At 38.4% G+C, this 12,407-nt stretch overlaps 1 protein-coding gene across 1 annotated transcript in view; it reads right to left on the reverse strand.

Moving 5' to 3' along the window:
• IPO5 (importin 5) overlaps positions 1–12,407 on the reverse strand; it is a 44,950-nt gene that overhangs the window by 1,831 nt on the left and 30,712 nt on the right. The window contains exons 19-25 of the mRNA XM_075526468.1: positions 12,135–12,307; positions 11,573–11,684; positions 10,901–10,956; positions 7,356–7,478; positions 6,497–6,716; positions 2,813–3,041; positions 1,080–1,221 (exon numbers count right to left, since the gene is read on the reverse strand). Coding sequence (XP_075382583.1) covers positions 1,080–1,221; positions 2,813–3,041; positions 6,497–6,716; positions 7,356–7,478; positions 10,901–10,956; positions 11,573–11,684; positions 12,135–12,307 — 1,055 coding nt within the window. The remainder of the gene's footprint in view (positions 1–1,079; positions 1,222–2,812; positions 3,042–6,496; positions 6,717–7,355; positions 7,479–10,900; positions 10,957–11,572; positions 11,685–12,134; positions 12,308–12,407) is intronic.

Consider the following 12,407-nt stretch of genomic DNA (forward strand, 5'->3'; position numbering starts at 1 on the left):
TTAAGCACTAACAGCAAAGATTCATATCTGTCAGCCAGAATCTAGAGCAGCCACTTATATCACTTTCACTTTGAAACTGCTTGTTTTCATTCTTTTTATGCCTTCAGAGTTTGAACAATTCATTTTCTACCAGACATACTGGATCTCTCGGGCTGATACACTCATCCAAGTGAATCCTTTCCAAAATCAAGTATTCCTAAAATTCTTGAACTTGAGTTTTGCCAAAGCATGCCAGGTAGAATGAACAACAACTGAACAGCTGCTGCTCCAAATACTCTATGCATTTTTGTAAGCTATATGCTTGCCAGGCACACTACTTGCTATCATTAGGTGCTGCGACTGTCAAGTAAGTCCACCTGATAACATTTGGCCCTGGATCAGATCTGCCCTACAAGCACTATCACTTACAACACTGCGGAGAGGCGCAGCTTAAATACTTGAACATCCTCATCACCCAGCACCGTAAGTACTCATTGTGGCATAAAGGAAGTGAACCTTGAGGCAGTTCCCCAAAGGCAGGGAAAACATTGAACAGCCACCTATATTTGCACTGGATTAAAGAGGGCAGTTGTAAAATTACTTGTGGTTTGCACACATTCTCTAGCAAAGATCTCAAGCCTCTGCTATATTAGTAAGTCACCACAAGGTGCTGGGGACCCTTACAGGAACCACATGTTGGATCAAATTCTGCAGTACAGTTCACTGATACAGAGATCGGCAGATTTCTCTCCAGATTTTAATTTCTGGCTCAGGAAAAAAAAGAAAAAACAAACCAAAACCCACAAACAACTAATACTGGCTATCACGTTAACCATCTAGCTGCATATATCTTAAAACTTTTTTTTTTTTTAAATTAATAAGCTTCTGAAGTTTATAAAAAGAGACGGGCTTTATTCAAGTGCAAATGTTACCAAGTTTTATCATTAATGGTTCAAGGAATGTCCAAGGATCCCCAAGATCACTAGTTGAAGCATTAATCTCTAAGGAGACAAGGCTCTCAAAATTGGTTTAACAGTTCGGTTACTTCTGAAAGTAGATTCTAAATGTTCCCTTTATACCTAAAGGAAGCGTTTATTTACCTGCACTTGGCGAACAACATTAGCCAACCGCTTGGTACATGGATCTTCATGTTTAATAGCTTCATGAATTTCACCATCCGCAATTATACCAAATATTCTGGGAAGGTTAGAGTTGTTGGGACCAAGGACAACTGGGTTGTTGCTGTTACAATCAAAATAAAACATTAATTTATTTGTAATGTAAACTGAAAAAATTAATGTAAGCATTTTACATGTCAGTTGAGTGATTTTGAAATATCTTATTCTAAACCTTATTTACATATAAACCTTATTTACTGCTTATTTACATCTAAGTTTCACTCAGCTGAATAAGTATGCATAGCTTTGTTGCCTGCTGACACAATGTTCCCTCTCCTGTTAATATTTAACCAGCTGATTCTTTAATCGGCCTACACTTTATCAGGAAGAAGTTCTGAACTTTACAGAACTGCTGAGTTCCATGCAGATGAAACTGTAAATAGTGTGACAGAAATACCCTGCCTAAGAGGGCTTATTCCTCCCCCTCTCAGTGCTGCAAGGGGGAGGAGGTTGTGTTACTGGTGTCGGAGAGCACCAGTGACTTCAGCTCCCTGCCAGCACTCTCACTGACACAGCAAGTAAGCAGTTCTGCTCCCTCTTTCCCAGCCAAGTGTTGGAGTGGAGGAGCGCTGGCAACCAGGGATCTGGGTGGAAAACACGATCTACTTCCAGCCCTGCCACCTACCGCTGCTGGAACGCAGAGGCTGTGAATGTAGGACTGACAGAGCGCCAAAGAAGTACGTAGCAAGGCTGAGCCACCTGCACAGAGCTGCGTACAACAGTGTCCTAGTACTGCAATTCCCGATTTCTATATACACGTGTATACGCATACACGTCAGTATTATAACGGTGTCTCTACACAACTGTACTATTATCAGTATAGCGACCTCAGTTGCCACCATCCATTTTGAGACCTTGCCTTAGTAAAGCACCAAGAGATACAAGGTATTCACATAGTTGAAAAGACTGTAGGAAAGCTAAGTTATTTCCTTTCTACTTTTCTACTAAGATATAATACAGTGTCAGCCAGAACATGGCTACTACATAATGATTCAGAAGCTGACATTCCTCCACTCAATTATGAAAAGCAAGTTGTGCCCACGCTAGAATATTTTTTTTGCTTCCACTGACCTATGGGAGGGGAGCACAAATCTAAAGAACAAGCTGTGGGACAAGATGCTTTCACCAGTAACTGAAATTATTATTACAAACTTATTACAGGAGATAGCACTGTACCATTAATTTATCTGTATTATTTCTCTACTTCATATTTTGTTTTGTTGATACTCAAGCTTCTGGAAAGCAAAAAGGTGCCAAGCTACTTTAAAAGGTTATGAAAAGAAGGCACTGCAAGGGCAGGTGTGCTGCTCTTAAGTAAAAAGACCTGGTCAGTTATTAATGCTGATATGTAAGCAGAGTATCAAAAATTTTCCTGCAATTTTCTGTAGAAGTTCCCAGCTGATCCTTTCCCATCATGTACATATAAAGCAGCCAGCAATTTTTTGAAGCCATGCAGACATTAGTTAGGATGAGAACACCAACTGTTTAAAAAACAGCAATAACGTCATGGAAGGTTCTGTTCTGGCATCCCAAATTATCTTCTCTAAAGCATATGCAGATTAACCTGACAGTTTCTCAGTTTTGGGAAAATGAATGCAAGGAAAGAACCTGCAAACAGGCTTATTTTCTGCATTTATGTCAAGACTTTGCCTTACCTCTCAATTAAGTCACAAAGATAATTGAAAGTATGAACAGCTTCTTCTTTATCTTCATGAAGTGGAAGCCATGATAACCAGTGTGGCAGGACTTCTTCAACGTTTACACAGTCAGGCTTGAACTTCATTATCTTTCCTACAGCTGAAATGCAGTTCTCCGTTGCATTGACATTCTCTTTGGTTTTGGCATCTGGTGACTGAATGACTCTCACCAGCAATGGAAGCGCCTCTAATTGTTAAACACAAGAATAAAGTTTAATGCACAATCAAGTTGTATTTTATTAACATCACCAATTCTACAGGAGACTACTGCACGTATTAAAAACAGCGTTTTTTTGTGACCCAAGCACCAAAATCCAGTCATCCCAGTGTCCCACTACTTCTAGGTTCTTCCCTGCTCAATAATCATCATATGAAAACCAAACAGATAGATAAAGCTATGCAAGGAAAACACAAGAAAACAGCTACTGCAAAAGTTTTGATTTGCTTTATAATTTCAGAATAATAATAAAAAAAAATCTTCCAGTATCTCTCAATTGGAGTTATGCAATCTACAATATACAAGACACTGTAATTTATAGGAAAAACAAAGATAACAAGCATTATCTTTTTAATGTAACAGGTTCTATAAACACAGGATGATGAAAAGCACCAATACAGTGACATTCACGTTAAATTCAACTGTAGTGCATGTCTGGAGTGTATGCCTGCTGCACATCTATTGCTTGTTGGCACATACATATAGAGATGTACATACACATACACACCTCCCACCACTAGAAGGTGCACTAGGAAAAGCTCATAGGAGTAATCTCATCTGGTGAATCCACCTGGCATGGTTTAGATGGTAAAAATCAAACATCAAGGAAAAATGCCAATTTTCTTCCTATATTAATAGCAATTTTTTTTTTAATAGTCATGCAGGTAACCACATGCACACTTCTAAATGAACATTAATGTCACGTTTTTATTTACTAGTGTCCATGCAGACTTCAGAACACTCTATGTGCATACAAGAACAATTCTCCTTGTGTTCTTCTAAAAATACAATGCTAAAGCTGTAAAATTCTATATCAGCACAGAAAACAGGTTGTGGAATTTTGCAGAAAGCACACTCTAAAATAACTCCAATTACTGAAGAAGAGTGAGATTTCACACTACTTCATTTTGATGAGTAAGTAGCAGCTTTGCACTTAAGGAATACACAATGACACTTGGTATATTCACTGAATTAGATTCTTGAAGAATTTAGAAGCTATGGAAAAACATGATTAACCCTAAGCTAGACAACGATACTTTTATAGGGCTGATAAACACTACAGAACCGCAGAAACATTGGCCATCAGACCCACTAGCTTGCATACTGAATGCAGGATAATGGCGCTGGACTTTTCTGCAAAGCAGAGTTTGTTTCAGAGAAGCCTACAATGTCCAGGCAAACTGAGTCTGTATTTTATACCTCAGGTTCTCATGACTGCTGAAGCTAAATCTCATCTGTGTTTCCTCATACTCCTTAATACTAATGGATGCCACTGTAGGTATGTGTGTCCTTGCAGCCCTAAGATGAGGAGGGCACCAAAATCAATCAGCATAGTCTCCTCCCTACAGCTTAGAAGACAAGTTTTCTCCTTGTCTAGAAAACAGATCTATTCTCCCATGGATGTTGTGGTAGATGATCCCTAAAAAAACCCTTTTGACTATAAAAGACCATCTTCTATATAACAATATTTATTAAATATAAATATAATAAAATATAATAATAGCTTTTTTCCAAGGACTGACTGCTCTGACATCTTGCACCACCAAGAGTTTCAAGGCCACTGATATGATTTAGAAAGGAACACATGCAGTTGATTAATACAATATTCACAGAGAATAGCTGATTATATTCTTCAACCAACATAAGAAATAGAAGCAACGTTGACAGTCACATAAACTGTAACCTTGTAACCCCATTTAGAAAGTTACTTGATTTGCTGTAGTTTTTCCTTCACTCTTACTACTTTGTTCTTTACTAATTCTATTTTTAATTCTTTTTGTTTAATCATAATGTACCTCTTGTACCATTTACAAGTTCTCCCTATATTCCTGTACTTTTTCAACTGACTGCCAAAAATGCTCACTTAATACATCTGCTTTTTCTGAATAGTCTCAAGTCTTTACATACTGCTACAAACTTGCAATAGAACAACATGCCAGTGCTATATATTAATCAGTAAATAAATTAAATTATAAATAAAAGCTCACAAACATGATGTTTTCAGAGAAGACAGTAAAAGCTATGGGGTAGAAAGCTTCTCATGTCGTGGATTTACTTTGTTTCTAATCACAGCACATCTTCATCTATTAAAATAAATCACAAAGTTCTTTCATGTACATACAAAAGTATTTAAAATACTTTTGAGGTGCCTGCTAATAAGCTGTATGCTGTAAAGTAAAAAGGTTACTTTATCTAAACATCCAACTAAGTGAGAAGCCAAGTGTCTGGGTTTAATCAAGGATTATTTGTCCAAATACAAAGAAAAGGATCAAAGTTGTTACTAAGTTTAAGTGGGCCAAGGTAAAATCTAATGAATGAAAAATAAAATTAGACTTCAACAGATGCTAAAAACTCCCAAAACTCCAAAATAAGAACTATCTTGACCTCAGTCTCTAATCCTCTAGTCTTGGGACAAGACATAAAAACCTTATAGAAAAGTTCACAAAAAAAAACTTTTACGAAGTATTTTTCTAGACAATTTTAAATTTTAATGCTCTGTATGTTTCACTGCAAAGTTTCCCCCTTGCTTTTTTTTTTCCCCTCAAAAAAGACACCTCATCTTGATTATCACCATGTGACAGTTACATTTGCATTAACAGTGAAAATTACAACCTCTATTGATGTAGGTAAGACTTGTGTTAAAGCCCTAATTTATCCCTATCACATGGTTCTTGTTTTCTTACATCATTTAATTCAGCTTTAAGATTCATGTGAAATACATATTTGAAAGAGCTGACTAAATAGTTTCTTAAAAAAGGAAAAAAACCCCTCTGTTTAGTGTGCAAAATTAACTTTGTTGACTGGCAAGAAGAGTGCCAGCAGACAGTAATTTCTTTAAATTCAAGACAAATTTGAAGTTTCGGAGAAACCTGAGACATTCAGAAAGAAAGCAGACAGTGTTTCTGATAGGCATTATCATACTCATTTCATTTCTTAGTCACAGAAATCAGGCTCCTTCTTTTTATATAACGGGAAAGCAGAGAGCCACATTAGTTGTATTCCAGGCTACTCCTTAATACAGGTCACTTGTATAATTTTTCCAGACATCCAAAGGGTTTTGCATTAACATGTAACCACATTAGTATTAATGAAAAGCAACTATGAGACAGGTGTGTACCAGAAAGTGATTTTTTATGAAATTAACGTTTGTATGCCAGACCACATTTTAAAAAAAAAAAAATGTAAATCAAGTTTGCTAAGCAGCAAGTTCTGCAACAGAAATGCTACTAAGCAGCACATCATAGAAAGCCCAAGGAATTCAGGTACTTTACTAATCATCACCAGTCGCCACACTGGTTGTAGTGGCAATCTATTTCATTGCCAAAGGGAAGAGACCTCATCAACCAAAAGGCGAGCAATTTTTACATTCCCCCCCCGGCCCCGAATCACATATTCAAATAGTTTTTTCTGATGCATGTACGTACCTGTGCAAAAAGGACGATAGCTGTCTCCACCAAATTGTGCCATAACTCCAACACCGTAGGCAGCTGCTTGCCTAACCTCTGGGCTGTTGTCACATATTGACTGTAGCATTGGCCTCAGAAAATATTCAGCGTACTTGAATGAGGAGGGGCTGCAGTGCTCTACAATGTCATCAAAAATGCATAGGCCCCACTGCCTGTCTGGCCATGGCCTATGTGGACACTGCATCAAAAACAGGTAACATTTAAGCCACCTTAAAATTGGTAATCTTTGTACAGTCAATGATCATATCAACAGAACAATCACAATAACAGTGGTCTAGTATTTTTTTTTTTAAATCTTCCTGGATTAAATTTAATCCTACCAACACAATTTTCTGTAGTGATACTTGCAGCAATACCATAAACAAAACAAAATCCAGGTGAATATCTGAGCTAATTAAAAGAATAATGATTTTAGGCTAAATCCTTTACCTCTATTTCACACTCTGTTACCTATTTCAGTCTCAATTTTCCCCACTAGTCTGCAACACTTTTTTGGCCCTCTTCTTGAAATCCATTTTAGAGAGTATCAGACACTCCCAGGCAAATTGCATTTCTCAAAATAGTTGTGTGTGTGTCAATGATCCTGGGTCATGTAACACAGAAATTGGAAGTAGCATAGCAGTGCAGCTGTTCAAAAAGCATAGGGTAACAACTTCACACTTGATCCAGAATAAACCTTCAACTGCCTCTAATATAAAAACAGTAACATTCTTGCTACCTTCCATCTACCAAGTTCTCTAAGATTCCAGCATGGAAGGCCTATTACATATCACAAGAAAAAAAAAAAAGTCAAATTAAAGGAAAGCAAGGTACTTACAATTAGATTGACAATTAGTGGAAGTAGCCTTTCAAACCACGGCAGCACCTTCTCCTTATAACTGCTGAATATTGAGTGCAAAATATCTGATACTTTAGTCAAAATATAAACGTCACTGTCATCCTGATAGGAAAAGGATACAACTCACATTAAGACTAATGATCTTTAAAACAGTGGCAGTCACATGAAATGCTAAGGTCTCTAAACTAATGCAATAAAGTTGTTTAATGATTTAGTTTTGTAAAACCAATCTTTTTAAGTCCACTATTTTTCCAACCAGTCCAACCCCCCTGCAAATAAGCAGGGACATCTTCAACTAGATCAGGTTGCTCAGAGCCCCGTCCAACCTGACCTTGAATGTTGCCAGGGATGGGGCATCGACCACCTCTCTGGGCAACCTGTTCCAGTGTTTCACCACCCTCATCATAAAAAATGTCTTCCTTATATCTAGTCTAAATCTACCCTCTTTCAGTTTAAAACCATTACCCCTTGTCCTATCACAACAGGCCCTGCTAAAAAGTTTGTCTTCATCTTTCTTATAAGCCCCCTTGAAGTATTGAAAGGCAGCAATCAGGTCTCCCCAGAGCCTTCTCTTCTCCAGACTGAACAACCTCAACTCTCTCAGCCTTTCCTCACAGGAGAGGCGTTCCATCCCTCTGACCATTTTTGTGGCCCACCTCTGGACCCACTCCAACAGGTCCATGTCTTTCCTGTGCTGAGGACTCCAGAGCTGGACGCAGACTCCAGGTGGGGTCTCACCAGAGCAGAGTAGAGGGGCAGAATCACCTCCCTCGACCTGCTGGCCACACTTCTTTTGATGCAGCCCAGGATGCGGTTGGCCTTCTGGGCTGCAAGCACACACTGCCGGCTTATGTCCAATTTTTCCATCCATCAGTATGCACAAGTCCTTCTCTGCAGGGCTGCTCTCAACCCATTCATTCCCCAATCTCTATTGGATATTGGGGATTGCCCTGACCCAGGTGCAGGACCTTGCACTTGGCCCTGTTGAACTATGTAAGGGTCACATGGGGCTACCTCTCAAGCCTGTCCAGGTCCCTCTGGATGGCATCCCTTCCCTCAAGCGCATTAACTGCTCCACTCAGCTTGGTGTCATTGCAGACTTGCTGAGGGTGCGCTCAATCCCACTATCTACGTGGTTAATAGAGATATTGAAAGGTACCGGCCCCAATACAGACCCCTGAGGGTCAGCCCTTGTTACTTTTCCCCATTTGGACACTGAGCCACTGAATGCAACTCTTTGGACATGGCCATCCAGCCAATTCCTTAACCACCGAATAGTCCCTCCATCGAATCCATTGTTCTCCAATTTAGTGACAAGGATGTCATGTGGGACTGTCAAAGGTCTTACAGAAGATAGATTACATCAGTTGCTCTTCCTGAATCCACCAACATAGTCACTCCATCATAGAAGCCACCAGATTAGTCGGGCATGATTTGCCCTTTGTGAAGCCACGTCAACTGTCCCTGATCACCTCCCTGTCTTCCCCATGTGCCTTGACATAGCTTCCAGGAAAATCTGTTCCATGATCTTACCAGGCACAGAGGTGAGTGACTGGTTGGTAATTCCAGGGTCCTCCTTTTCACCCTTCTTAAAAATGTAAGTCAATTGCTAGTACTCAACTGCCTAGGACTTGAAGGTTTGTTTCAGGGACAGAAAAATTTTATCAAGACAAACACTGTCTTGTGCAAATTTACTGCTTCAATGGATTCCCTTTACAGAAGACAGAAGGCCCTTTTCCTCTTCTGTAGCTTACAGATACTGTAACAAGCTGTTATTGAAAAGTAAATGGATAACTGCCTCTGTAACAGAAGATTGTGGCAAAAATATAAGGCATATTAATCCTCTCCTCTTATCGCTTAACTTCATTTTTCACCTTGCTCAATTAATGCATCAAACTGGCAAAGATCCTTAGCTCAGATTCAGCTATCAATTCACGTTATATTTGCAAGCGAGGATTGTTCCCTGGAGACACTTGTGTTGGGAAAACCCTCAAACTTTGTTTTAAAGGAAGTTCTGTTGTACTCAGTACAGTTCCTTTAATCAGTTTATACTTTAACAGCCAGGGAAAACAGAATACAGCTAGTTTCTTGTCCTCAGTGAGAAACTAGTAAGTATTTCTCAGGCAACAGGCAGCTTCCCACAACTGGATATTTAAACCCTCCCTGGTTAGACAACTTCTACATTGTCAAGGCATAATTCAAGCAGTAACTCTGGAACATACACACAAATGAAAATAGAGGTAGAACTGCTGCAGCACACCACAAAGTCCACCTGGCCTGGTATTGCCCATTTGCTAATAGCTGATAACATGCTCAGGGGGAGAGCATAACACTTGCTTAGTGTGTGCCTTCTCCTGCCCTCTATCAAATTAGCAGTTTAGTTATTGCCTAAGCTAGGGCTGTATCTGGATATCTTACTGAAACTACTGTTTGAATATCTTTCATGACTTCTGTAGTCCCTATTTCTGCTGCCTTGAGGTAAGGGCTACATAACCATATTCTGGGACCAAAGGCATATATCCAAATGTCACTCATTACCATATGTTAATTCTGTCCATATGGCAAGTGACATTCTGGTCCCACTCCTACTTTCACACGGTAATGCAGACAAGTCTTCCTTGCAGTCTTTAAAAAAAAAAAAATCAGCAAGGTCAAATATAAATTAAAGCATTTTTAAAAATGCTTTGCAACTCTGTTGCAGAGTATGGATTCAGCTTTTCTGAAACTGCTGCTTGCTAGCATTTTCTCTCATTATCAGTACAGAGTGACACATAAGAAAAAAAAAGATAACAAACCACCTAACTCACTGTCTACAAGAACGACCAGGAGGCATTGCAAATAAGAAAGGGAGAAAAGTCAGGAAAGGCTCTTGGCTCAGAACTTGAGTTTTGTTATTTTTTGATCCCAAGCAGTATGTAGGCGCCAGAAATCTACCCTTTTGAATGCTGGCCTAATGTTCCCAAAGGAAAGGGGCTCAAGAACTGCATTGTTATTTAAGAAAGTATTTACATGCGGGTGCATGATCTAAGATATATTCTGGAGTCTGCATACAGATTAAACTCATGTAAACAAGCTTCACAATTCAACTTCACAAGCTTCACACCTGCATTGTGTGGCAAAAAAATTTCCCAGTTCTTAAATTTACTGAGTATCCTTTATGTCTCATGTTATAAACAGCAGTGACTTATTACTCTTTATTAATCTCTCCATACTGACAATCACAAAATCACAGAAGATCTCGAGTTGGAAGGGACCCATAAGGATCAAGTCCAAGGACAAGGAAAGGAAAGTCCAAGTCCAAGTCCAAGGACTGGACAAGGAAACCTTTCGTATTTTCTAATTCACACATGTAGTGTGACCCATTTCTTATTGGAAGTTTTGAAGGAATATGATAACAGCACATTCTTCCAGGAAGAAAGAATTCTGAGGATGCACTATGCTTTAACTGAGTAGCATAGCATATCTGTGTAATGTATTTCCATCCTAGTGCTTTATGAGTGGAAAAATTCCCCAAACCAACTTACTTCATCTTGTAATGACTCTTCAACTTGTTCATCATAGTCTTCATCTTGTCTTTTCACTAAATTAAAAAAAAAAAATTAAACCATTACATTTCTACAAGTGCATAAGCAGCCTGTGAAAGGGAAAAAATGATGCAGAAACAAATTTAGAAAATAGGAAAGATTAGCTGAAGATGCAACAGGAATTTTATGTCTTTAAGAAGCTTCAAAGAGCTTTCACAGAAAAACAAGAAGTATAATGAGACAGCTCAGTTTAAGCACATGTAAAAGTGCATGAAATAGAAATAAACACACCAGCTTGTCCACAAGGACAAGAAAAGTGCATAGAAATAAGAAACTACCATTGCTTTAAAAAAAAAACTACAAAGACTTCAGATGAAAAAAGCACAACACCATGAAATGACAACACCATAGACATGTGCACTGTCTTCAAGTAAATCTGTCCATCAAGTTTTGATTAAACTGCAGTATTTCTACAAATGATGCAATCTTCATCCTCCCAGAACTTACAAATATAATTCATGGATTCTGTCATTTCAAAGCCCAATTACCTTACATAAATATACAAATTAAAGAAATCTGAACTAGGCTTTTTTTTGTGTTCCGAAATTATTAGGAATTCTGCTTTAAAGAACAGCCATTATCACATGTTAACAGGAATTTGTGTTAACTTACCCTGTCTTAATTCTTGATTTTTAAAGTGCTCTTCTAGTTTTCCTTTCAATATTCCTCCAAGTTCTTCAAAGTGTTCGTTGTTAAGGCATCCATCTCCCATAACCTCAATGCACTAGTGAAATAAAATGATCCGTGTTTCAGCTTTAAGTTACATGAGCACTCTCAATGAAATCTAAGCTCATGGAGATTATTAATACATGCTTTGTTTAAGTGATCACTAGCAGAAATAATACTAAGAGAACATTCATACTGTAATCAATGCTCAAATTATACAAGGCATAGTACCACTGTACATTTCATGCACATAACTTCAGTTTATCATTTGTGGTTAAAATGAGCAAATCTGGTAAACAGTTTTAGATTAATACTTTGGTATTTTCATTCTTGCAAAAGTACAACTGAGTTTTTCAATTGGTTATAACAATGTTTATAGTGAATCCAAAAGTCGTGTAGAGGAAGCCTTGCATTTCTTCCAGCCATTTAAATGAACAAATACATGTCCTTTCTTACCGTAAAAAGCTACAAACAGTAATGCCACAAAATTTGTGAGGAATAAAGTTACCTTTGCAAAAGAATGCATTATTTCTGAGAGAACATCTGAATCTGGTTCTGTCCCAATGGCTTTGATGAGAGCATCACACATGAAGTGCCACATCTGCGTGAGGTACTCTGGCCCACGAACTCTAGCACATTCAAGAAGGAGAGGCATTGACTCTGCTGCTGCCACTCGAACACGTTTCATTATTAAGGAAATAAAACAATCAAGCTCAACATAAAGTGCTTAGAATTTAAGCATCCATCACCATAACAAAGTTACTAGTGTTCTACCAGAAAT

The sequence above is a fragment of the Mycteria americana genome, chromosome 1 (assembly GCF_035582795.1).
Source record: "Mycteria americana isolate JAX WOST 10 ecotype Jacksonville Zoo and Gardens chromosome 1, USCA_MyAme_1.0, whole genome shotgun sequence".
Lineage (NCBI taxonomy): Eukaryota > Metazoa > Chordata > Aves > Ciconiiformes > Ciconiidae > Mycteria > Mycteria americana.